The 26618-nt window shown below is 41.2% G+C and overlaps 2 protein-coding genes across 13 annotated transcripts in view; both read left to right on the forward strand.

Annotated features, from left to right (window-relative positions):
• The first annotated feature begins 944 nt into the window (after positions 1 to 944).
• hmg20b (high mobility group 20B) lies at positions 945 to 4753 on the forward strand. Of its 3 annotated transcripts, none has more exons than XM_026346515.1 (9): positions 945 to 976; positions 1348 to 1457; positions 1776 to 1976; positions 2240 to 2360; positions 2548 to 2600; positions 2705 to 2768; positions 2973 to 3188; positions 3287 to 3419; positions 4100 to 4753. In XM_026346515.1, exons 2-9 carry the CDS (start codon positions 1377 to 1379, stop codon positions 4110 to 4112), a joined length of 882 nt encoding a protein of 293 aa, XP_026202300.1. In that variant the 5' UTR covers positions 945 to 976; positions 1348 to 1376; the 3' UTR covers positions 4113 to 4753. The 3 variants fall into 3 exon arrangements, with proteins under 3 accessions (XP_026202300.1, XP_026202302.1, XP_026202301.1); XM_026346517.1 differs by having other exon boundaries at positions 2551 to 2600; XM_026346516.1 differs by lacking the exon at positions 945 to 976 and adding an exon at positions 1031 to 1234.
• A 1764-nt stretch (positions 4754 to 6517) lies between these two features.
• The window catches only part of unc13a (unc-13 homolog A (C. elegans)), a 35233-nt gene continuing 15132 nt past the window's right edge, over positions 6518 to 26618 (forward strand). For 5 of the 10 annotated variants that reach the window (XM_026345893.1, XM_026345891.1, XM_026345895.1 and 2 more), the window contains exons 1-24: positions 6518 to 6795; positions 10964 to 10993; positions 11116 to 11215; positions 12489 to 12606; positions 13127 to 13250; positions 13629 to 13699; positions 13901 to 13955; positions 14696 to 14722; positions 15256 to 15451; positions 16663 to 16782; positions 18244 to 19056; positions 19188 to 19281; positions 20354 to 20400; positions 20596 to 20674; positions 21889 to 21894; positions 22143 to 22217; positions 22318 to 22537; positions 23500 to 23727; positions 23977 to 24118; positions 24600 to 24769; positions 24920 to 25035; positions 25874 to 26037; positions 26185 to 26338; positions 26458 to 26526. In XM_026345893.1, the coding sequence (XP_026201678.1) occupies positions 6774 to 6795; positions 10964 to 10993; positions 11116 to 11215; positions 12489 to 12606; positions 13127 to 13250; positions 13629 to 13699; positions 13901 to 13955; positions 14696 to 14722; positions 15256 to 15451; positions 16663 to 16782; positions 18244 to 19056; positions 19188 to 19281; positions 20354 to 20400; positions 20596 to 20674; positions 21889 to 21894; positions 22143 to 22217; positions 22318 to 22537; positions 23500 to 23727; positions 23977 to 24118; positions 24600 to 24769; positions 24920 to 25035; positions 25874 to 26037; positions 26185 to 26338; positions 26458 to 26526 (3240 nt within the window). In that variant the 5' untranslated portion in view covers positions 6518 to 6773. The remainder of the gene's footprint in view (positions 6796 to 10963; positions 10994 to 11115; positions 11216 to 12488; positions 12607 to 13126; positions 13251 to 13628; positions 13700 to 13900; positions 13956 to 14695; positions 14723 to 15255; positions 15452 to 16662; positions 16783 to 18243; positions 19057 to 19187; positions 19282 to 20353; positions 20401 to 20595; positions 20675 to 21888; positions 21895 to 22142; positions 22218 to 22317; positions 22538 to 23499; positions 23728 to 23976; positions 24119 to 24599; positions 24770 to 24919; positions 25036 to 25873; positions 26038 to 26184; positions 26339 to 26457; positions 26527 to 26618) is intronic. The other 5 variants (XM_026345897.1, XM_026345898.1, XM_026345899.1 and 2 more) reach the window with 2 other exon arrangements.

Below are 26618 nucleotides of genomic sequence, written 5' to 3' on the forward strand. Positions count from 1 at the left end.
GTTCAGCAGCGGTGAGTTACATCTGTACTGCCCTGTCTTTCAAGAGGAACCTGACCAGAGTTGGAGTTTGCCAACATGTGAACTTGGGTTCATGCCCAGCTCAAACCTAACCAACTTGTTCAGTCAGATGGGAGTTTCCCATACTTTCAAAATATGAATAGATCTTGTTGGGGTTATTGAAAACTCCCTTTACAGCAGAGTTTTGTACACCAGGTTTAGGGTGTGCCTGGAAAAATCATCAGACCAAGGAGGACAGCTCTTTGTGAACGCTTTGAGTTGCTGATAAAATACACTTTAAATGCTGGTTATTCAATATCAGAGAAAATCATCCTTGCAGTAGATTCTGACTTGTTTTTGATTTTACCATATATTTGTCTGAGAAAATTATGGTAATTTCAAGCATATTCTAAGTATATAATAAAATATGATAAATATATAAAAGATTTTCAAAATAAAATTTAGAAACGCCCTCTGACGGTGGTGTGCGACACATGCGTCTTTCCTTATGATGAAACTGTTTTCAAGGTCTAAACAACTAGGACATATTTTCCAAAATTATAAAAAAGTACAAGAACACAGACGAACATGTCACTTTATCAACTTTACAGAGGGTTACAAAATATGTTAACATCATGCAGACTACGTTTTATCCGCCTAGAATAAAAAAAGTAATGGAGTACATGATAGATAAATAGAAAAAAATATTTTTGTTGTTTTGGTAGACGCCTTCTTAAAATAGACTAAATTGCATGTTCTCAAGCTTTGTATTTTTCACATATTCATAAACTTAACTTGCAAGTAACGGGTTTTGCAAGTAACTTTACTGCAACATGAGACATTTACTCGAGTAGTTTTCAAGATATGTACTGAGTGGGGGGGGAGGGGCTCTTTCTCCGACCAATCATGAGTCTTCGTGCCGACCAATCAGATGACAGAAAGGCTTCTCTTCCTGTTTGGCCGAAGGATTCGTTATCGGGTGAGTAATAATAAAACGTTTATCCAAAAAAAAAAGTGGATATAAATTCCAAAAAAGTGATATTGTTCGAGGCGAATAAACATGATTGAATGTGTGAACAATTGTATTGCTGCGTTTATTTTTCCTGCTGAAGAGTGAGCTGTTTGGATGATGTTTTTGTGTGGATTCTGTCCGTCGAGTGTGCGAACAGTTAGCTACACTCCACTGCTAGCAGGCAGGTTAGCTTGAGAAGCGGCATCACAGAGGGGGAAATTAATGGTGAAATTTACATCCTCACATCATTTTTTACCACGTCTCTCATCTTATTGTGCGCAGACGACTTTCCACTGTAGAAACTCAACGGATTTTGGTCCGGTTTATATTTTTCTTAGATACAATTTCAATTACACGGACGAAGATCATGGGGGGAATCAAACAGGAGCAGAGTGATGCTTCCCAGCAGCCTAAAGCTTCACATTCAGCAGATCAGCCACAAGATGAGGTGAGTACATCTGGTCAAGATGAACAGGATTTTCACAAAGGGCAGTGCATAGTCCTTAGATGGAGGATCAATACTGTTCAGATTGGAAAGCTTATGACTGATTTAATAGCTACACTAAAATAAATCCTGCAATTTTAAAACTTGTAATACAAAGTTATACCGTTACAGAGCAGAGTATTGAAAATGTATATTTATTTCTGGAGGCTTAGTCAAAACACATGCTCCTTCACAAGTTGTCTGTTGTTGTTGGTTGTCTACTACACGGGAAGGAGTGGCACAGATGAGTGAGCAGCTCCTGTCTTTTTCCCCTCTCTGCAGCCGAAGAAGAGAGGCTGGCCAAAGGGAAAGAAAAGAAAGAAGGTGCTACCAAATGGTCCCAAGGCACCAGTAACGGGTTATGTCCGCTTCCTCAATGAACGGCGAGAACACATGCGGGCTCGATACCCCGACTTACCTTTCCCAGAAATCACCAAGAGGCTCGGAGCAGAGTGGACACGGCTGGCCCCAAGTGACAAACAGGTAACCTTTTGGGTTTTCCTTGCATTAGAAACGAGTAATAGGTCAAATTATTGTTGGAGAAGATCATCATTATCTGTCCTGTTCACTTTAATAAAGATGTTACTAGCAGTCCTAATATTTGTTTTTTCTCAATAATTATGCTCTATTCATCTCCTGTCAAGAAATTTCAATGGTAAAATATACCACATTAAGCCCTTTCTAAAACGCATTATTAGAAAAAAATGTTCATACTAATAATTTTTTTTTTATGTGTGCAATAACAGCGTTATCTGGATGAGGCTGAGAGGGAGAAAATGCAGTACGCTCAGGAACTGAAGGAATATCAGCAGACTGAGGCCTATCACATCACCAGCGCAAAGATTCAAGACAAAAGAATCAAGAAAGGTGACAACTTCTTTCTTTTGATCTAATGTATAATAACACATGGTTTACTAATTATGCCTTTGTGTTTTTATCACTACACTGAAAATAATCACATCAGCAGAGCAAATGGCTAAGATGATGTGTTTTTGTTACTTCATTTTTCTGTGCCATGTGAGCCGTACTATGCACATTAATTTTTCTCTTTCAGAAGACACTCCGTCAGTCATCACTGGTACTAGTTCAGGGTCATCTTTACCAAAGGTAAATGGCACTTCACATCTTGTCACTGTATGCTCTGCTGTGTCACTTGCACATCAGTGTTCTTCGGTAAATATTCCATTTTCATTTATATCTTCTATTTTTAGGCTTCTGAACTTTCAAGATTTGACATCCCTATCTTCACAGAAGAGTTCCTTGATCAGAATAAAGGTAACCCAGAAACTGAAAACAGGAAATCTGAATTTTTAACACAAGGGTGTATTGACCGTGACTAAGACAGGTGCTACTACTTTATTTGCTGATTTGATATTTTGTGTATAATTTACATGTTTCATCTAAGGTCACATATATTGCAGAATTCATTATCTCATGCTTCCATGGAATCCTTTTTAATTTGACTCTTTGTGGTTTCAGCTCGTGAGGCTGAGTTGCGACGGCTTCGTAAGGCCAATATTGAGTTTGAGGAGCAGAATGCAGTGTTGCAGCGGCATATTAAGGACATGTACAATGCTAAAGAGCGTCTGGAGGCTGAACTGGGGCAAGATGAGAAGCGTACCCAGGCTCTTCAGCAGCACTTGCTGTCCATTAAGCACACACTAGTCAGCAGCCTTTCATCAGTACCCCTTCCAGGCCAGTAGTCAGTTGGCTATATTTAATCAGATGAAGTATCATATTAGTAATTAAATTCCACAATATTTGCTGACATAGTTTTTGTATTTCCTGAACAGGTACAGGTGAGACGGCATCTCTTGGGAACCTGGACTCATACCTGACCCGTCTCAGTGGAGTGCTTGAGGGAAACCCCCAGAAACATCGTGCCCTGCTCACACAGCTTTGTGAGGTCCTCTCTCATCTGGACAGGTAACCCTCGCATTTAACCTGTACTTAACCTCTGATATAATTTAACTTACCGTAGGTCAGACCTGTCAGCTGGTTCTCTACACATCATTCTCCTGCCTCTCATTTTGCCTGAAGTCTCTGTAGGATGCAGTTGTTCCCACTGTAGCTGCTGTAAAAATGACTTTTGTCTGTGCTTAATATTTATTAACTTGTGCTAGATGTCAGTTGAACATATAGACTTTATCTATAACCAGCAGCACTCTGATTTACCACAACACAGCTGGCACCATTATGTCTCTTTCTAAACTATGAAAAGCATTGACAGTTTAAAGAGAGCTAGACTAATATTCTTGTGGGGGTTAATCTGACAGGGCTTTGCATCATCTGTCATTCTACAGGAGCACAGTCTTAGTGGCCTTGAACATGTGAAGTGGTGTGACAGGTACAAGGGAAATGAGAGAAAAAGATTAGTTACAATAGTTATCATTCCCATTGTGTAAGTTGTTGAGAGGTATATTATAACAGCATTATAACAGCATATTTGTTACAGTCTTCTTCTATGATCTTTGTTGTAATATTGGAACAAAGATATTATCAGATTTTCAGAAAAGCATATTATTATTGAACTTCAGTCTGAAACCATTATCCTTGTATCTTGAAATAATTTCTTTTCTCTAACTGCAAGCTTTCATTCCTGTCAGTGAGAAGTTATGATGAGACTCCAGCTGGAGACTGTTTCCTTCCTGCGTCAGAGGGACACATGACTGGCTCAGTGGGATTAGGTCAAGTCAGTGTCATTCAGCAGAGCGCGTGAATATCTCATGGATAGTAAAGGCAAGGGTACAAACACCACATACAGTCCATTTCTACATCCCTCTTCTTTATGAATATGTGTATTTACATACATGTTTTATTTTTGTGAATGTAAAACTGTGTAGTTGTGTTAAGTGTTTTTACAGTTCAGAAATTTTATTATATGTAATTTCACCTTTTGAATGGCCATAAGAAAATTTGTGTTCACCCAAACCTATTTCTGGACTTACTTAGAGACCCATGTCCTGTCCAATTATCAGTTTACAATAGATGCCATGTGGCATGTGGTGGGCAGTAATGTTGATGTTCTGTTATTTAGAATGCATGAAAAAAAAAACTGGAAGGGTTGAAAATTAAATGTTGGGATATACATGTTTGAATTTATATTGTTAAAGGCAGACTGTGGAATTGACATGCAGCTTTACATGTTTTCAAAATATTTTATTCTTAAGTATTTTGGTTTTGTTTTGTTTGTTTTTGTTTTTTTGTTTTTTTCAAATGTTCATTAAATCATGCTGAAAATGCTACAGACAAAAGGCAAATGTGTGCAATTTCCCCATTTAAGTGTAAATCATAAAATAACTTGTTTTCCTCTATCAAATATGCACCGCTAGATATCAGCTCAGATTTTGGTTAACTGATGCACAGGATGTTGAGCACCAGCAGGAGGAGGTGTTGGCCCACACAGGAAGAAGAAGTCACACTTTCAGTCTTGGAGAAAGAGGTTAAAAGGTTTATTAGGCTGCTCCGGTTGGTGTTTTGTTAAGGGAAGGGTGGCGTGTGGAGGATGACCTCTTGACCTCATGCAACACATTATAGCATTGAGTTTAATGACCAAGCCTGACTGAGATGGTGCCATTAATATATTAGTAATGCTGTGATTCATAGTTTGTGGCAAATTATGGATTTTTCTGTATTCTGCAAAACATCTGCTCATACAGTTCATCTGCTTCCAGTCAACTACAAGTAAACTAAACCTCACTGAACTAAACTTTAACTTAACCTACTCATTGTAGGGCAACACTTAGTTAGAAAAAGTATTTGGACTTTTTGTGGTTTTCTGCATTAATTTCTCATAAAATGTGATCTGATCTTCATTTAAGTCAAGACTATTAACAAATATAATGTGCCTGAAATAATGACACAAAAATTCTGATCATTTCATGAATTTCATGTCTTCTTTTGAGAACAACCATAAAAACCTCCTAGCGATAGTGGAAAAAGTGAATTGGAATTACCTGCATGTTGTCCAGGAGGAATTTTAGCCCATTCTTCCTGCAGAACTGCTTTAGCTCTGTCATATTCTTTGGACGTCTCATGTGTGTGACTCTTCTCGAGTAGTTCCATAGCATCTTTACTGGGTTGAGGTCTGGGCTCTGACTTGGCCACTCCAAAAGGTAGATTTTGTTTTCTGTTGTGTGTTTTGGTCATTGTCCTGTTGCATCACTCAGTTTCTACAGAGTTTCAGCTGATGTACAGACATTCTCACATTATCCTAAAAATTTTTTTGATACACCCAGCAGACCCAAATCATGATGTTTCCTCCACTATACTTTACAATTATTATTATGTTTTCATGACAATATTCAGTGACCTTTTTGCGTCAGATGTGTAGTGTAGTGCTGTGTGTTCTTTTCAGAAAGTTCAATCTTAGTTTCATCAGTCCACTAAACATTTTGCCAATACCGCTGTGGAGTTTACAATGTGCTCTTTGGCAAACTTCAGGCGTGCAGCAATATTTTTAGGAAATTATTTTAGTTATTCCTTGCTAACATAAGACCACGTTTTATGACAAATTAATTTGGCATCTTGGGAAAATTATTTAATAACTAATCAATTATCAAAATAGTTGACATTTTTTAACTGTCTTGAATATTAGAATTAGATTTAAAACAAAATAATTTAAATTAATTCAATAATTTAATTATTATTAAATCAACTACGTTGCTTTTACTCCTGCTTGTCAGTGTATGTGGATCAAATCAAATCTGCTTTGACTCACTACCAAGTAACGATTACTCAGTTACTTACCCCTGTTGGAGAGACTCTCTGGGGTTGTAGGGTTTCCTTCAAAGTGAAATATATACCTCAGTGTTGACAGTATTATTAGTGTACGTTAATCGAAGATTTCCTGACATATTTATGAGAAATGTGTTGGAAAATAAAGGAGAGGCCACCCCCACCCACCATCCACACACACACACACACACACACACACCATCACCACCGCCCTGACGTCACTGGCAGGAGCTGTTCACGCAGCGGTGGTGCTGAAGCTGAACAAGATGGCTGTGTGTTGGGGAGCTGAGAGCTGAGAGCAAAGGAGGAAAGATGCACCAATTCCCACCGACACTCTACTAACAAATACAACTAAAAAGACAGGAGGGGACGTGTGGAAGCTTTCATTTTGCTCCGGTGGATCAGGCTCAGGCTGTCCGTGCTAGCGTCGGCGGGTTTTCTCCATCTCCAGGATTCACTCCCAGGCTGGGAATCGCACAGATTGGCTCAATTAAGGAAGCTGGTGAAGAACCTGGACCCTGTATTAAAAGGCGCTCATAAGAAATGTCATTGCTGTGTGTTGGAGGTAAGAGAACAAAAATAAAACTACCAGTTCACGTCTTGGCACCACTTTCTATCTATTACCTCCACCTGCAGGTGTGAGCAGCTTAAATCTGTAGAGCTTGAGGGAGAAATGACCTGTGAGGAAGACTGTGCCATGGTGTTGGTAACTATTTAGCTGTTGGGCTATTATTACATTAGACTATTTAGTGTATGTTTTAATACAGTACAGTTATCTATCGCTAACCCTGAAATACGTGAGAGCTGCCTTCGATCATCGTCTAAGTTGATTTTACAAATGTTGCATTGCTACGAGCGGGTCGGGTGATGGAGTAGGTGTATGCCCCCGTCAAACATAGTAAAACGCCGTGTAATCCACCCTGTGTTTGTGCCTGTGGCCGAGGAGAAAGGTGTGCGGTTTCAAGTCCAGAGAGCAGAAAGCTTTTGGATCATCTCGACGAGATAGTTGAGAAGTTGATGGAAAACAAGGCGTGTGCAGTAATCCAGAGGGCTTCTCTACTGGAAACCACGTGATCGGTTGCAACGTTTTAAAAATGCTCCTTTTCCCGTTGATTGAGCTCTGTGATGACAACCACGACCTGTTCTGGCTTTGAATAAATTGAAAGGGTTTTCCTACTGTACCTACTACTGGTCAGCTTTGACCTGTAACTGTTCACGTCAGATACCTTCTTTCAGTAACTGGTAGTAAATCTGTCCTTTTTCTTTCTTTCTTTCTTTTTCTCCTCCACATAAGTCTGTCATTTGGCCTATGATGTATTTCTCCAGGGCAACAAATCAAAAGTAAAACCCGAGGAGATCTAGTGTGATTTTTATTACCTCTCAGTGAGCTTAGGCCCATGACAGCTGTAAAGACACTGCTGGTTTTGATTCATTGGTTTGGGGATTTCATAAGGATATGTTGTATCAGGGTACCTAAACAGGAGCAATACTTTCACTCACTCTATTAAGGCTTGTGACTCTGAACCGGAGTCATTTGTTGTCAGGTATGATGTGAATTGATTTGCATAGCTGCCCCGGGGGGAAGCTGGGTGAATGGACTGTGTATATCTTCAGGGATTAATATGCTGAGACAGAAGGAGGAGGAGGAGACAGAAGATTCCAGCGATCTCTTTAAAACTCCTCATTAACCCCTGGTCGTTCTTAAATGACCACTTTGAGACCAAAAGCCATTTGATATATAAATGAGCAGATTCAAGTATTTATCAGGAATTTAAGAATCATTCAAATGAAATCTAATGAATGAAAGATTCAGTTTAGACTAGATATTAAAGGCTTTTTATCCTGTTTCACTTGTGAGTTTTGTAAGTTGTAACAGTTAACAAATGCAGTTAATTCTCTTCTAAGCCTGAAACTAGGAACATAGTCGCAGCCTGCACTGAGGGTTGTTGACTAGTTTTCCTATTCTGAGACACGTCACAGATTTACTAGAACGTAGTGACAGAAAGATGGAAACAAAATGAGTCCGTCCTGAAGCTCCTTCTTCAGACTGAGGCAGGGTTTTGAGCAACTTCTAGTGCTGAATAGATTTCTGTCCTGTAGGATTGAAATTCAGGCTCGTTGGTGGTCCCTTTATGTCTTGAAGCTTTGTTGGCATAGCAACCGCAGTGTTATCTTAGGTTTCTGCTAGTATTTTCTCATTACTTTCTACACACTTGCTTATGGGCCTGCAGCTGAGTATACAGTTCATTTTCCTGGTGACTGGTAACAGCAGTTATGCCGACTGTATGATAATCATTAGGGAAGGTTCTTTGCAAAACGAGTCAGAAGGGCTGGCACTGAAAATGAATCTAATTCAGCACCAAACTGTCCTTGGCTATGTTGTGTATTACCATTTCAAACACACTGCTCCTTTAGTGTGGTAATGACTAGGGGTACAGAGAGTTCAGAAATAGTTAGGCACAAAGATCAGTTGTCTTTTAACAGTAACATGTACAGTGGTGTGCACAGTATTTCCAACACGATGATTAACCTGCATATACTGAACAGAAATGTACTCAGTCATAAGTGACTATACTCTTCTTCTTCTTCTTCTTCTTTCGGCTTTTCCCATCAGGGGTCGCCACAGCGAATCATCCTTTTCCACATAAGTGACTATACTCTATTCAATTCAATATTTTGCAATTTACTTTTGTTTGTATATCGGCAAATCACAAACAGAAGTCATCTCAAGGCACTTTATAGTGTAAGGTTTAAGACCTTACAAAATATAACTGCATACAGAATTATATACTCTTCTATATTGCTAATATAGTTCTCCAGGTATATGGCAGTTGTGCAGCTTATTTTTATCTGTCTGAATTGACAGGACCACAGTGTCAGTCGGCAGTTCTACCTGCTAATCATCTATGGCTACCGCCTCCCCGCACCCCTTGTCTACATGTCTAAATTGCTCAGAAGGATGGGCTCTTTGAAAGCGCTTGATTGGAAAACCTGGGGAAATAAACAGCCCTTTTAGCTCCTCCAAACCCAGACGTGAGTGAATGCATTCGTCCAATTTTTCCACAGCCGAGAAAGAGAAAATGAGACTCTGCAATCGCTGTGGCAGAAGCTCAGCATTTTCTGTTGAGGGTGTGCAGAAAATATGTAACACCTACTCCCTTTCACTCCTTCTTCTGTGCTGTAACTGCAGCAGTGTTGGTTTAGTCTTATGCCTGTGAGCTGTAAGTACCCCCACCTTCCTTTCCAGCACCCCACCCCCCCACCCCCATCCCTGTCACACTGAAGTGGTTATTTTTAGTGTTGGGGATGCAGCTCCCTCTGCCTGCATCCGGCTGCACAGAGAGATTAATGGAGCACGAGAGAATGAGATAGAGAGGGAGCACACGTGCATACTCGCCACATGGCAGGGTGAGCTTGTAGGAACGACTGATTGAGAGAGTGAGAGGAAGAGAGCGAGTTGGCAAGGGGCGCAACTGAGCTGCATCTGTCATTTACTGTCTGTTTAAAGCAAAGAAATAACCAGATTTGCCTCTTTGTCAAATGTATTTTCAGTGGTTCTTTTTTTTTCAAACCCTTAGGCGTGATTGATCGTCAGCAGCTTAGAATTATTAGGAAGGGAATCTTTACTTTGACACGACTACAGAGCACATGCTCAGCTTCACCACTTACTCCAGCACCTGTCTAATGAACCAGAGAGATGTTTAAGTGAGAGGCATTTTCACAAAGGTTTGCTGGGGTGATGCTGTTTTTAGAAGCCAGTTTTTTTTTTGTTTTTCAAAAAGATGATGGTTGTGCCTTCACTGCTGGAAGGCATCATGACTCAGAATCTGTTTGTTTGTGTCAATTTCACATCCCGATTTTTAGGATTTTCTTTTTCTTTTCTATTTGAGACAGTTGGACTGTAGGTCTTACATTATAAAGTAGGAGCCATTCACTTATACTCTAAGGTTTTCCAAGGGTTTGCTTTTGAGATTTTAAATCATCCCCACCTCTTGTATTTCCCTAAATGCAGCCCTAGTGAAAAGAGGCAATCAGCAGGGATTAAAATCCTGAGCACTGAATATTAATACCTCACTGCTGAACACAGAGATGTTGGGGATCGGCAGGGTGCTGGATTCAGTGAATAATGAATAGGATTTTGACGTCATGGACGTTTTAAAAGTCAGTCTGGCACCTCCAGAAGTCCCTCCATGCAGTAGCTGGCAGTGGCACCTCAGCAGAGCCTCGTCTATTGTGTAATACAAAAGGAGGCACTGCTCAGTCTTTCATCCGCTACCCCCTGTTGCCAAACATACAGGCGAGGACAGGGCATGTGGCCACTCTCCTGCCCAGCATCACCTTTTGCTGTCACCTGCACAAACTGTCCTTCTGGCCCTCTGACGCAGAGACCCTGACATCTCCTGCTAAACGGACGGAGCCTTTCATATTCATATCCTGACATTCTGCCCAGAGAGAACAGGGGAGTTCCAAGCTCACAAGAACAGACCACCCCCTCTCTCTCTCTGAAATGCCAGGCTACTGTCAATCACCTGCCAATCTTGGTCTCATGAGGTACAGGCACAGGCCAGCCTGGAGTGTACGGTAGAGTGATATGACACTGTAGGCCTAGGCCTGGGTACTCACTAGAAGTTGTATTTACAGCATGGAATCAAAAAAATAGCAATAGTGATTTTATAATTCACCTTTTCTCTATTTACATTGATTTCCTGCTCATTTTCTCAATGTCTTTGCAGTGAAGAAAGCCAAGCTTGATGGACCCCAAGGTGAGTCTTGCTCTGTGACCTGTGGACATCATCCACACATCCACTCACAGAATCAAACTGTTTCATATAAAGGCTCTCAGTAGCATGAATAATGTTTTTTTTTTGTATAACCCGTTTTGCAGAGAAATTTAACACATACGTGACCCTGAAGGTGCAGAATGTTAAGAGCACAACCATCGCTGTGCGCGGCAGTCAACCGTGCTGGGAGCAAGACTTCATGTTGTGAGTGCTTCTGGCCTCCTCACACATCCCCCCCCCCCCCCCCCCCCCCCCCTCCCCCCCTTTGATCTCGGCACGCTTTTCCCCTCATGTTGTCCGTGTCTTCTTCTGTGAATCTGTTGAAGGGGCGGCCTGTGCTGCAGAGTTTCAACTTGCAGTGTCTACAATCCTAACCCACAATTCAACTAAAGTTATCACTTTGTCTGTACACATTGCATTATAGGTAACGTTTTTTTAAAAGGAATAAGACGGCATTGGATGAAAAAAAGACTACTGCATTATAAAAGTGACATGTTTGCTATTAAAACTATTATTTAGTTTGACATAGTTTAAAAAATAAGAGTCTACATTGACAGTAGTGTAGCATCAACGTCTGCCGTCCCAGTTACCATCTAAATAGTTTTGTGCTATGTTTGCGTATTCAAAGATGTCACCTCAGGGGCTCAGTTCTTTAACACGCATGTCATGCAACACAGGGCGGTAGAGTGAGCTGTGACATGATATTTGCTAAAAGGAAGTATTTTTAACACATTTCCTCTTGATTCCTGCACTTTCCTTTCGAAGAGTGAAGAGATGACAAAATACCTGTTACGTTTGAGCTGCTCCTGCAGAGTTTGTGCAGCCAGTCAAGAGAGTTTCTTACAGTCTGGGCTTCATAACACAACTTAAAACTTCACATTGATTTTTTCCCCTTACATCTCTCACTCTTTCCTTCATGCTGCCATCTCCTGCTCCCTTCCTCCTCCCTTTTAAAGCAACATCCCATTCAGCTATTTGCCAGATTAACTCCTCAGCTCTCCGGGAAACAGAAAAATAAAAAAATCAAAGCTGTGTCTGCTACTATGTTTTAATTCACATAATACAGCTAGTGGGCTTAGGAAGAAGGAGGTTACCATGATGAGAGATTAATCTGCCTGTCAGATATGTAGTCACATCACAATCTGTATAAAGCATACAGTGAATATGACTGTTGCTTGATAGAGAAACAAGGCACACTGTCCACTACGGTTTCTCATATAGAAATATAGCTAGCCTCTGCTGTTGTCCTGTCTGTGCTCTCCCTTTCATCTTGCTGGTGGGCCTAGTTGACAATCACCTACTGTTTCCATCTTTGTGCTGAATGACTCATTTCCCTCAGCAGATTGAATCACAGTGCATATCCATCACCAGATTTAAGTGCAGCTCCCAGTGGCAGAGAGTGCATTTCCACTGAAAACCCTCTGTGTACACAGGTTTTTCCCAACTCATTTCTCTTTTTCTTCTTTCTTCCAAACAGTGAAATAAACCGTCTGGATCTGGGCCTGACAGTGGAAGTGTGGACCAAAGGGCTGATCTGGGACACCATGGTGGGCACCTTATGGATCCCCCTGGGCAGCATACGGCAGTCCAATGAGGTACACTGCTTCCTTCTCTGTCTCTTTAGCTCTGAAATTAAGTTCATTTAACGTACATCCGTGCTCCAGTATGAGGGATGAATGAATATAATAATAAAGAACCCAAATCAACACATGCATTTTGAAAACTCATCACTTTAAATTGTACTTTAATGAAGGTGTTTTTGTGAGACCTTGAATGTACTTTGACGGAGTCATTTGGATCTTTGTGTCACTTTTATATTCTTCTGGTTCTACAAGGAAAAAGTAACTGTACAGCTAAATATCACTCATACGTACAGTGCTTACCCATAGAGGCTTTTCAGATTGTTCACTTCCAATTTCTTCCATTAGAGCTTTCATATATAATAAATGTACAGTTTAAGCAAATAACAAATTGTTCTGTGCTTATGGAAATTACACAGTGGAAAAGGTGATATCCCCAGACAGCATTAGTTACCAGTAAATTAATTAGTAGTATATTTTTCAACATGTGCTTATATTTTTAACGTAGTTCTTGTTTGTTGTATTATTATTTCAGGAGGGTCCAGGTCAATGGCTCACCCTGGACTCCAACGTGATCATGGCCGAGAATGAGATTTGCGGAACCAAAGACCCGACTTTTCACAGGCTACTACTTGACACACGCTTTGAATTGCCACTAGGTTTGGCCTTTCATTGCAGTTTTATGCTATTTGGGCTTTTTATGTCTACTTTACAGTATTTCAGTTTATGAAATGAACATTTTCAAATAACATTAAGGCTCTACCCATGATTCTACTCACTACTGACTCCTAGTATTGTCATGAAATTAAAAAAAACAGAACAGTCTCTGCATAGTTTTAATTCAATGAAGCACAGTTCTAATCACATCTAGTAAAACACTGTGATATTAAGCTACTGCTTAACAATCAATTTGTATACTGTCTGGCCCTAATCCAGCCCACAAGCATTTCTATCTATCTTTATGTATGTACCATAAGTCCATAATATCAAATTCCATTAGCATTAGCATATTATGGTGTGTTTGTTGTGTATTGCAGACATTCCAGAGGAAGAGGCCAGATATTGGGCCAAGAAACTTGAACAACTTAACGCCATGAGAGATCAAGATGTAAGATGTGCTTGATTCTTTTCTTCCTTTGCACCATCTACAGTAGATTTCCTCATACAGTCCTTCTTTCCTAACTGCCTTCCCACTCTTCACTGTTCATTTCCATGCTTCCTAAATACATTTAGTGACTGCCAATAACAGCAGAATAAACAGAGGAAGTGCTTTTTCTGATTTATTGTTGTTTTTTTTTCCTCCCTTCAGTATGCCTATCAAGAGGAACAGGAGCGACCGCTACATGCACCATCCACACAATGCTGTGAGGCTCTTCTACATCCACCTCCTCCTGTGCTGTCTCCTGCTGTGTCCTTTTTTTTTTTTTTTTTATACCTCCTGTTTTTCCACTCCCGACTCCCCCTGCTTCTTCCCCCTGACTCATTGAGGACAGGACTGGACAGGAGGTTAAAATGAGGATGATAGATGAGGCAAAGCGTGGGTGGGTGGGAGGGAGGGAGGGAGGGAAGCTGATGTGACAAATCACGCAGGCAGGCCTGCCTGAGCACTAGAATGACTTATAGTTCACTAGATGTGTGATGAATGTGTGCTGACATACACTGGGTTGTCAGACACACACCACACACCAACCCAGCCTGTCTGTCTGTCTGGTGATTATGACACAGGGAGCAGGTGGATAAGTGTGTATAGTATAAATCTGCGGACAGATCGTGTCCGTTGGAGGCACGATGCGAATGTGTGTGTGCACAGAGGTGATACTGATGTCTGTGTTTTCCAGCTACTTCAAGAGAATCAAGGCCACCAGCCTTTAAACAAACACAGATTTTGACGTGAGCTTCCCTGAAGACCTTGTGCTTTTCTTTGCTCACCCATGTAGTGTGCATACTCACCTACAAGCTCTCTGCACCCACATTTACTTTTTAAAATAGCTGCTTCCCAGAGCTGTAAATATCTCCATATTTCTTTACCTGACTTGGTGGATTGCTCGTGTTTAATTTGTGGCCCGAGCTAATTTGTTTTTTCCAACACTTTATCTTCTTGCAGGTAATTGGAGTCTGTGGGGAGAGCAAAGTAAGTTTCTTTCATGTGCTTCTGCTAATGACTTGAAGTAATTCTGTATTTATTGTCCATGTCTCAGTTAATGTAATGATCTACTTTAGCATTAGCTGCCATGAAAATGTATTTTCTTTCTCTCCACACATCCTCTCTGAATTTCCTTTCACTTATTTTCCAAATTCAGATGGATGGATGGATTTTAAAGTCAAGCTGTTGGAGTTAAATTAAATAAATTCACTGTATAATAAACTATGGCGTTTGTTGAAGACAGTGTTGATGTTACATTTTATTACATTCAGTCATTATGGCAGATGCTTTTATCACACAAGTGAGGTACAAAGCAAGTAAAAAAATATATTAGAACAGTATTTCGGTTTCATAATATGTAAATGCCAGAATTTTTTTTATGTAATATTGGGATTGAGGCTGCTGAGTTAGATAGTTACACAAAAGGCATGTCAGGCCTGAATAAAAGTGTTACATTAATATTATTCAATCTACCGTCTCACCCACTGAATTTTGTCCTGTCCTCGTCCGTGATTGAACAGACGACGACCCAGATAGCGCTGTGGATGATCGGGACAGTGACTATCGCAGCGAGACGAGTAACAGCATCCCACCTCCCTACTACACCACCTCCCAGCCCAACGCTTCAATGCACCAGTATCCCATGAGGCACCAGCAGTATAGACACTCCTACAACGACGACATCCATGAGCTGGACTATGACCACAGAGCCATGAGGTAACAAGTACACTACACAACTGCTTAGCAGAAGATTAGCACAGGTAGTTGTCATAACGTATCCTAAACCTAACATGGATAAATTTAGTTTTGGTGGCACAGAAAGAGGGAAACTGTTAAGAATATAACATCACACTGCCTATCTTAAATAAAAGATTCCTTTTTGAATAAATCTATTTAGCATTTACTGTACATGTAGCCCTGAGACAGTGAAGCCCCTGTGGCCTTGTTTTGTTTCACATGTACATGGTAACGTGTTGTCCTACTCCTCCAGAGAATAACCCTGGCCTCAGTCTATACAAGCTCACTCAGTTCTTGTATACAGGTCATCTATGAAGTGGGCCTTTGTGGTTATCTTTCCTGCGCAGTTGCATGTGAGTGTGTGAGCATCAGAAACCGCATGGAGATCTCTTCTGCACTAACTCGTTGTGCACACAATGAATGCATTTCTAGTCATAACAGCATTTGAGGACTGAATGAGGATGTTTGTTTTTAAAGTTGGCAGATGATGAAGAGCTGAGAAGGAATGTGTGACCTTTTTAAATGGGTAAAATAACTTTTGCACTACTTAACCTCAATGAGAGGTCTTGTGCTTAGAGGATAGGTTCATGGTTTTCTCAAGTCTCTCTTAAAACAGTTATTAGTTGTGTGAATAAACATCACAGTAATCATTCCCCCTGTTCATGCTGGCCATTGAGACAACACTGTGTAGAATGGTGGTATTGTAATTCATGTGAGACAGAATCGTGTGTATATACTGAAGTTACAGTTTTTTTAGTATTAAATGTTGTATTTGTGTTTCCACAGGATGAGTGATAGTGAGGGGATAAACTAAAAGTTAATTTTACACTAAAAAGACCAATTTAGAATATTCCCACTTGGATTGACTAACTTGCAGCTAAAGCGTCATTAGCTTCAGTTAAAGTTTGTAATGTGCTGTATTTCTTTGCACAGTTAGGACTGTAGATTTGAAGAAATGATCTCTTAATGGCCAGTATGTAAAAGTAGACAGATTAGGGCCACCAAATAGTTTGCAGTGTTTATGTCGGAGTCAGATTGTTGTTCTAAGACAGACTCTAAGCACTGTGCTCCTGTCTTTTATCCGAGCAGTTTGGTTAGAGCTTTCTTTGAAGGATTTGCACTGAGCTCTACTGATGCTCTTTTCCCACCTCTTCCCTCCTCCCTGCCTCCCTCCCTGCTCCTCTGACCAGACGCTATGATAGTTTAGACTCAGCCACCAACGGGCGCAGCGATGGCGACTCAGGCTCAGGGTCGAGCCGACGCACCAGTCGTCAGTATTCTCTAGACAGTAGGCATTCACTGTCCGATAGGTGGGTCTCTGTACCTCCTCTCCGATTCCTCCTCCTCTTCTTCCTCCTGCTCCGGCCTGTGACTCCGTCTCGCTGTGACGTCAGTGGTGGACTTGTCCCGTCCTCCTCGCTCGCTGTGCTTGCATGCATGTGCTCTTACTCTATCTCTGTACATGTATATATTCTATATTTTTTATAGATAAAAGTGGCACTGCATCTGTTCCTGGTTTAGAATCAACAAATCAGTATCAGAAATTAGGCTTTCTACTCGTCCTTCCTTACATTGTTAAACCTCTGTGTGGTTTTCTGCTTATGTGTGTGGGTGAGTGATTGATAAGATTTGTGTTGTTGCGTAACAGCCAGAGACGGAGAGGTTAATTGTTGGTTGCAGTTTGTGGGAAAACCTGTGTCAGTCAGTGTGTGTGTTTATGTGGGTGCTTCTGTTGTTGTGGCAGCCTGTTATTACAGCCTCATCCTGTATGTGAGACTTTAAGAACAGCCCTGTCTTATTCTGGGTGTCCTCCTACTTGATAATTATACACATTTACTTTCTACTTGTAAGACAGCAGGAGGCCTTCCCCCTTATAAGGGACTGTAGAGAAGAGGCCAAGACAGATTACGTTCATTTTCAGCTTCATTTCATCATTGTTTTTTTTGTTTTTTTTAATATATATCCTTTGCTGGGAAGGACGGCCGACGTGTATTTAGACTTATGCAAGCATTTGTAATGGTCTGTGTTGGTCTTTGTGTAGGGTGTGTGAGAGATTTGAGATAGTTGATGAAAAGAAAAGGAGAGGGGTGTCGTGATTGACTGTTAATGTGTCCATTCATCCATACTCGTGTATCCCCTGTGGCTCAAAGCCCAAAACCATTATGCAGTTCTCTACTTTACTGCTCCTGCACCATGCATTATTGAACCAACATGACTGTAATCAATGGAGACAAAACAATAAAGTGTGAGTGTGTGTACGTCCGCGCGCGCGTGTGTGTAAGGTGTGTAGAAAATTGTTATTTTATGTGTCTCAAATCTCTCCCTGACTCATGGTCTGTCTCAGTTTCTAACAGTGTCTTTCATCATTGTGAATTAATATTATTCACTTATTTATCTACAGAAAGAGAGTTTTGTTCTGCCAGTACAACAAATTACCCTCAGCCTCTCCAGATTCACTTGCTATTATTCAGATACAACTATTTAGACCTTAGATTTATGAAAATTTATGGTGTTTTTCATGTGGTTTTGTACTGTGTCTGTTTCTGTATTAATTTATGTGTGAACTACTGTAGTATCCATAGTAACCTTTCCTATTACTAAAAAGAAGATCCTTTTGCTGTTAAATAGATCGTAGCCCCAACAAGTTCTTTAAGTGTCACTGTAAAAGTCAAACTCATAATTGTGCATCTCTGGAATCGCTCTTAGTTTACTTCTTAAACCCGTGTGGATGTTTTTATGTAACAGGTGTCTGTATCTCCCCTTCCCTTCAGTCCTACAGACAGTCGTTACGCCTCGTCAGGCGAGTTGAGTCGAGGGAGTTCTCAGCTCAGTGAGGAGTTTGTTCCTGAAGACGGCGAGAGCTTGCGAGGTTCAGAGTTCTACGATGAAAATGACTCCTACCACTCCTGCCACTCCTCCGTCAGCTATGGCAAAGGGGATTCCCCAGGCTGGGACGGTGAAGACCAGCAAGACATCTATAGTGACGAAGGTGGTTATCTCAAAGATGGAGGGGAAGAGGGGGCGCTGTATGACGAGGAGGAGGGAGACATGTATGGGGAGGAAGGAGAGTACAACTATGAAGATGAGGAGGAGATGCCATATGAGGAAGATGAAGATATGTATCCACTTGATGGCACGCTCAGTGAAGACCAGGAGCCACCCTACACCCCCACACCCACAAGCACTGCTCCTACCCTGATGTCCACCACTGATGGTCTGTCCTCTGTCAGGCCACCACTAGAGAAGCAGGCGTCACTGCATCAGCAGCGGCCAGCCCATGATCAGCTCCAGCCCCCAGGCTCAGTTCCTGGTCTCGGTCCAGTTTCGCAGGATGATAAGTTGCCTCCTTTCAGTTTGGACTCCACCAAATCTCCCTTTGCACCCGCCCAACCTGATGTGTCTGCCACCACTACTTCCACACCTCCGACCACATCACAGGTCCCAGCTCCAGACTCTAAGGCCCTGGAAACTGAGCCCAAATCTGAGATGCCGCTGGAAGAACCGCAACGCCGGGAGCAGCCTCCAACAGTAGACAGCACCCCCCCAGCTCCTGAGGAGAAAACAGAGGAGCCTCCTGTTCCAAGGTGAACACTGTTCATACATTGACAGTTTCATAGGAGAACAGATAAAAAATAAGAACACAGAGAACAGGAGCTAGGAAAGGAGCAGAAAAATGTATAAAACTGGATAAATGTTTCTTCAATCATTCTTTTAGCTTCCCCAAGAGGGAAATTATGGAACCTGGTCCTGCCAGAGCAAAGGCCAACTGGCTTCGACTTTTCAGCAGAGTACGACTACAGCTGCAAGAGGTAAAACCCAAGTGTGTTTGTGCTTGCGTTTCTCAGTGCAACTTTGTTCACACAGGTGTGGTGCGGTGCAGCAGGTGACCGCCTGAGCTCCTCAGAGCGGGTAATACAGTATGTTCGTCTGCGGTTGCACTGCTTTAATTTGAGCTCATTTATTTGCTGCATCAGTCCCTGCATGATCTACTGTTACTGTGTTTTTTCCAACTCTTTGACTGGTCCGACATTTTTCCTAGTTTTTGGTTATTGCTGTGGTATTACTGTCTTGTGTTTATTTGATTGGTTCTGTTTACCCCCCTGTATTGTTTTGCCATTTCATTATTTTCTTTTCAGTTGTTTGCCATCCTCATAGCGACTTGCATGTAGTCGGTTCAGATTACTCGTGGCTGGAGCAGACTCTCAGGTGGGTGTGGCCGGTAGCGTGTGTTAATTAGTCAGATATGTATTCCATGTGTTCTACATGGCGTATAGATGCTGTTCGAAAGCCAAGCAACACACAAGAAATGTCATTTTCAAAGTCTGGCATTTGTACCAATCATGACTATTTCTGTGCATCAGTGAGACACAGGTATCTGTGTCATTCTTTGAACAGGCAGACAGATAAGGAACCTGTATACCAGATAAAGACGAAGAATAGAAGAATGATTACACAAATACCCATCTGGCTGTAATCTCCTATTCCTATGATGCTCCAACACAGAGAAGCCACTGTTGATGTCAATAATCAACACACTGACTCAGAAAGGCACAACTCAACTATACTGCTTTCCTCATCTCCCCTTTTTTCGTTTTATCTCCCACTTGTGCCACCATTGTATTAGTAATTTATGAATGCTGCGATCACTTATAGTGGAAACAACTTACCACAACTCAACAAAGCTCATGAATGAACCACATGAAAACATATACTATTTGGTGAGAATCGCCATGATATATCTATTGATTTTGTTGTTCACAGTAAAAATAGAAGCACTAAGTACAGTAATATAATGTGCTATGCTTCCCATTTTTCCAGTCACAGCTCTAATGGCAGACTGCTTGCCTCTCTTTCCCATCTCATTGCTCTATTTCTTCACAGGCCCGAGGAGAAAGTGTTGGCATCGCCTCTCTGCTTTTATCAGCAGGGTAAGTAACCATGACGCTGTTGCTACTACGGTCGCTGAAAATCTATAGCTTAGTAACAAGAAGGCCCAGGCCTCATGTCCATGGCCCTAATGTCTGAATGTTTTTGCTGTATAATTGATTTGTTGCATCCAAGGACTAGTTAACAACTTTAGCTAAAAGGACACAGGATGTTGAATGTGCATGTTTTGTTTCCAGGATGGGTGGTGCTCTGTATAGCATTGACAGCATGCCAGACCTCAGGAAGAGGAAAGCGATGCCTCTGGTCAGAGATCTGGTGAGTTTCTGCACTAATCTTCCATGACTTACATCTGTCTTACATCTCCCTGTCCATCTATCACTCAGCACCTCCCCTTTATCTCACCTGTTACACATCTTATTTGTCATATTCTCTCTACATTTTCTTCTTTGCCCTCTTGATCTCTGTAGCCCACTGCACTATATCCATGCTGCTTATAGATTATAAACGGTTGCTAATTAGAGCCTGACAGGGAGAGCTGCAGGGCCAGAGGATTTCTCTGACTAGAGTGATGTTTGCCAGATGCATGTGACAGACAGACTACTCCGCCCTGCCATCATCCCCTCACCTCCCTGATACCACCTTTTAGTGATACAGCTGCAAAATATGTCAATCCTGTGGAGGAACCTGTAATTAATGTATTGAGTATTGTGAGTATTTTATCATGTATAAATGTAAACTTTGGTTAAATCACTTGATTATTATCCTTTTATTAATTTATATTCAGAAAGACAAAAAAAAAACATTTCAGGTTGTTGACCAACTTGACCAAGTATAATATATATAATACAGCTATAATATATAGCCACAAACAAGAAATGGAGCTTTCAATCTTTCATTTAACTCTAGGTAAGAAAACAAATATCAGAAATCTTGTTTTACATACTTTGCCCAGTGGAGGTTAACAGAAGATGCTCTGGATATAGGAAGGCAATGTAGATCTTCATGTCAACTACCAGGAAAAGCTTTTTGTGCCATTTCACTGAACCCACCAGATCCAAATGTTACTGCGCACAAGTAATTAGCTCAGATGGTTGTCTTCAGCAATAAATCCTGCTGTCTCTCTCAAACACACAATCACAGTCACAACACAGTGACAGTCACAAGCAGGTGCATCCATCCCATGCAACCCTCACTCTCTCTCTCATTCACACATACACACCACACAACTTGTCAGAGTGTCTCAGGTAATTGATCAGACAGGGTGTGGTTCTGGCTGAATGAGCAGTGATCACGAAGTATTTCCCTCAGTGAAGTCTTCCTCGCCCTTCAAGTCTTGTGTAAACTTCCCCCTCTCGTGTTTTTATTTTGAAGGTCCATTTTGTTTCATCAGCAAAAGTAAATGCATAAATAATGGATCATTTCTCATTATCTCCTTTGCATTTTTAATCTGTGTAAATTTCCTATTTTTCTGCCTTTTTCTAATAATAAATCTCTCTCTTATTCCTACCACAATCACTTCACTGCTACAGGCTATGGTGAGTAATACCAACACCACTTGCTCTAGAAATACATATATTATGAGGGTGTACGCATTTTCCAGTCTCACGAAAAAAACAGTCACTCTTTAAGAATGAATTACTTTATATTTTAGAGTTGTAATCTCTAGTTTGAGGTAACTAGTCAGGAAAATACAATAATAACACATATTATAGTTTTCAATAAGCTATTTCTTGATTAAAACTGGAGCTGAACAACATGAGCCCTCCTCTCTTTTGTCATGCAGTCTTTGGTCCAGAACTCCAGGAAGGCAGGGATAACCTCAGCCCTGACATCCAGCACCCTACACAACGAAGAACTGGTCAGCGCTCGTGCATATTAACAAATACAGTTTTTCACATCATGAGGAAATGTTTTTCATTCTGCTGACCTTGCACCTGTCTCCTCTGTACCTTTTGTAGAAGAGTCATGTCTATAAGAAGACACTTCAGGCCCTAATATATCCCATCTCCTGCACCACCCCACACAATTTTGAGGTGTGGACAGCCACCACCCCCACCTACTGCTACGAGTGTGAGGGGCTGTTGTGGGGCATTGCTCGCCAGGGCATGCGCTGTACTGAGTGTGGGGTCAAATGCCACGAGAAGTGCCAAGATCTACTCAATGCTGACTGTCTGCAAAGTAAGATAAAAGTTCAATAAATATTATTCCATGTTGGCCAACAAATATGTCGTACTGTGCTGAGATAGAGGCTGGATTAGATTGCAGACATTAGGATAATGGTATTTGTCTTAAGCAACCTGCTGGATGTGCTTATCTGGCTGTGTGCTGTATATGGTACAACTAGACATCAAGAGGTTATAATACACTGTTTACAGTAAATACTTTAACCAATTAGTTTGTACCTTAACATGAAGATAGGAAATAGGTTTCCACTAGCATTGTTCCATTTGAAGGTATAACATTTTAACATCTCAAATACATCTATTTAAATGTGTAATTATATGTTTACTGTTTGGCCTGAATTTACATACATTTAGCGTTATATAGTTAAAGAGGAAATGAAATCTGTTGCTGTTAAGTGAGAAAGGTATTGTACTGAAATGTACTGTATCATAAAATATTTACGGGAACTGAACAACCATTTGCTGACTTTATGTTTTAGACTTCTTGCTGGGTCAGTGCTGACTATTTCTAACTGTAAATTATCTAGTCCATCTATTTCCTTTTATATCTATCGTTCAACACCAAGCACAGAGTCCTCCTCCTCCTCTCACTCCTACTTTCTTATTTTCCTTGTTTTCTTGAGATGATATTAAAAGCAATTTGTCTTTTGTTGTCATCCACCTCTTCTCTCAATTTCTCCTCTACACAGCATTTATAGCTCTGCAAGTGTGCTTGCCTCTCATTCATGAAACATAGCCTTAAAAAACTAATTTCATCACCTACCCTGTCTCTCCCCTGAATTAAATTCTCCACTTGCTCTTTCAGTATGCTACAGCGGGCCATAATCGTCTGTGTTATTGCTATAATTAATAACTATATGGGAAATGAAGGCCGTGGACCTCTCATATCAAATTATTTCTTGTCTATGTCTTCCCTTTCTTACATTTGTTCATTTCCTTAATTGTCGCACTAACCAGGAGCAGCAGAGAAGAGCTCCAAACATGGTGCAGAGGACCGAACCCAGAACATCATCATGGTTCTCAAAGACCGCATGAAGATCCGCGAGAGGAACAAACCTGAGATCTTTGAACTCATTCAGGAAGTCTTCGCCGTTCCCAAGTCCACCCATGTCACCCAAATGAAGCAGATCAAACAGAGCGTGCTCGATGGCACCTCTAAATGGTCAGCCAAGATCAGCATCACAGGTGAGAGGTGAAGTTCAGTACAGTACAATAGCTTGAAGGGAGTTGTCCAACACTGTCAATATCAAAGCCAAATTCAGGAAACGACACGTCAGGTGTTCGTGTCTTCAAAGAGAGACAAGCTGCTGTTTGCATGGAGAGGGCACAGGTGGCATTTGTGGGGCAGTAGAGCAGAAGGTCAAGTGAGTTAAGAGTCATCTGTGTGACAATTCTGGCTTTTTTGTTTTGTTATTTTTTACCCCCACGTCCTAGTGTTGTGTGCCCAGGGTCTACAAGCAAAGGATAAAACCGGATCCAGCGATCCTTATGTCACCGTCCAGGTGGGAAAGACCAAAAAGAGGACCAAGACCATCTACGGCAACCTCAACCCTGTGTGGGAGGAGACATTTAATTTGTGAGTGGAGATTTCTTAGCTCTCAGCTAACGATTATTTTCATTACCAGTCAATATGTTTATTTTTTTCCACCTGATCGAGTTATTGTCGAGCCATGAAATATCACATCTTACTGGAAGTGCTAATCATATTCCATTTACAATGACGTTAGAAAACAAAAAGCCACAGCTAGCGATTTGCCACCACTGGGAGACTGAAGCTAGTAACTGTTTGGCATTTGTTGGTGATCAATAACCTAAATGATTAATCAGTTTTAGGTTTGTTGATTAATTTTCTACACTTCAACGAAACCTTTCAGTTCTAGTTGCTGCAGTGTTACGAATAAACATTTTTATCTTGGCTTTAGATTTTGTTGAAGGTCTGTTTTTTTGTTGACGCTCAAAGCTTTTCATGTTTAATGAGACGGGATAGTAATCCATCTGCTCTTCTTGGCAAACTGTTAATGTAAACTGTGGCTCATTCTCTGGTTCTGCCTGTGTAGTGAGTGTCACAACTCTTCAGACCGCATCAAGGTGCGAGTGTGGGACGAGGATGATGACATTAAGTCTCGTGTGAAGCAGAAGTTCAAGCGTGAGTCAGACGACTTCCTCGGTCAGACTATTATCGAGGTCCGCACTCTGAGCGGAGAGATGGACGTCTGGTATAATCTCGGTCAGTTAAACCATATTGTGTCATTTAAATTATTAGAAGTAACATATCCGTCTCATACCACAGCTCCTTCTAGCCCAGCTCAGTTTATTTCAACATGCAGTTTTTTTGTTTCAGCCTTTGATAGATATGCTGTTGTTTGTGTCTTCACAGACAAGCGGACAGACAAATCAGCCGTGTCTGGGGCCATCCGCATGCACATTAATGTAGAGATCAAAGGAGAGGAGACTGTCGCCCCGTATCACGTTCAGTACACCTGTTTACATGAAGTAAGCCAAGTGTATGTGTGTGTGTGTTTTAACAGAAAGTAATTAAATATACAGATTTAAATGTTTTTAAATGCAGTTTTAAGGTACTTTGGAGAATTGTGAATTACTCCACTACTGTGAAAGGAAATGTGTCTCTCAGCCTATTTTTACTCAAAGGCCCAATCAGGAGTGTGCAGTAGTTCATTGTTGACTTAACCGTATGTACAACATAATGCTGAGCATGCCTTTCATTCTCTGTGGCCTGTATTGTGTGTGAACCTTGACGCTGTGCACTAGATTGGGCATTCTGGCACACGCACCCCTGTGTGTGTTTGTGTGTGTTTGTGCTTGTATCCCTGCGCCAACTTATTCTAATGAACCTTGTCAAACAGGTTAATTTACTTGACTGATGTTCATTTCCATAATGGATCCATTCCAAATTAAACTCAGGTTTATATTCCGTGAAGTTTACTTTACTCTAGTAAGATAAAGACCATTTCAGTAAAGACATCGGGCCCATTTGTAGTTGCTCTACTCCGCTGTGGGGATTGATTGTAGAGCATTCACAGCCTTGAATGGCATCATTACACTGGCCTGTGCACAATGGAGCGCAGTGGTTGAACATTAACCAACAAATGACCACTGTTATTGCTGCACATAAACCACGAAGCCAACTCAGAATGTTTTACAGCAGCAGAACGCTTTATGGCCGAGTAGCCAAGAAAGCACTTTGTGTTGAAATCATAATGTCATAATGAGTTCCTATTTATGTAGCACAGCCATTTAAAGATAAACAGATCAAGAAGTACAACTGAGTCCTCCGGTTCCCTCTTTAACTCTTTCTTTGTCCTCTCTGTAGAACCTCTTCCACTATGTGACAGATATCCAGAATAACGGCGTGGTGAAGATCCCTGATGCTAAAGGGGACGATGCGTGGAAGGTTTACTTTGAAGAGACTCCTCAGGAAATCGTAGACGAGTTTGCTATGCGTTACGGCGTGGAGTCCATCTACCAGGCCATGACGTATGTTCCAGTTCTGAAGCCTGACCCCAGAATATCAATACAAGAACAAACACATGTTCTTACATGCTTCATTGTGTGTTTTCATGCTTCTGCGGTATCTCTCTGTACAATGTGCAGTGTTTGCTAACATCTGCCCCTCATTTGCAGCCACTTTGCTTGCCTGTCATCGAAGTACATGTGCCCCGGTGTACCTGCAGTCATGAGTACCCTGCTGGCTAACATCAATGCTTACTACGCCCACACCACCCAGGCAACCAACAATGTATCTGCCTCTGACCGCTTTGCTGCTTCTAACTTTGGGGTGAGTCTCTGCAGAAACATGTAGCAGAATCAGTATATTTATGTTTAAACAGCGTAGTGTGTTTATTATGTGTTTGATCATTTCTAATTCTCTTACCATACATGTCGTAACACCCACAGAAAGAGCGATTTGTCAAGCTTCTCGATCAGCTGCACAACTCTCTGAGGATTGACCTGTCCATGTACCGAGTAAGCTTTCACTCAAATACTATCATATCTGTAATGCTGCTTCTACCTCTCTCCTCGTGGGAAACAGTGAAACAGAGCAGGTGGACGTGTTA

Source organism: Anabas testudineus, chromosome 4 (assembly GCF_900324465.2).
Source record: "Anabas testudineus chromosome 4, fAnaTes1.2, whole genome shotgun sequence".
Classification (NCBI taxonomy): Eukaryota; Metazoa; Chordata; class Actinopteri; order Anabantiformes; family Anabantidae; genus Anabas; species Anabas testudineus.

Excerpts from the sequence above, each read along its gene's own strand:
- hmg20b (XM_026346515.1), top strand. The coding sequence starts at position 1,377 with ATGGGGGGAATCAAACAGGAGCAGAGTGATGCTTCCCAGCAGCCTAAA. Across the intron at positions 1,458-1,775 it reads CAGATCAGCCACAAGATGAG|CCGAAGAAGAGAGGCTGGCC; the intron begins GTGAGTACATCT and ends CCCTCTCTGCAG. Across the intron at positions 3,189-3,286 it reads TTCATCAGTACCCCTTCCAG|GTACAGGTGAGACGGCATCT; the intron begins GCCAGTAGTCAG and ends TTTCCTGAACAG.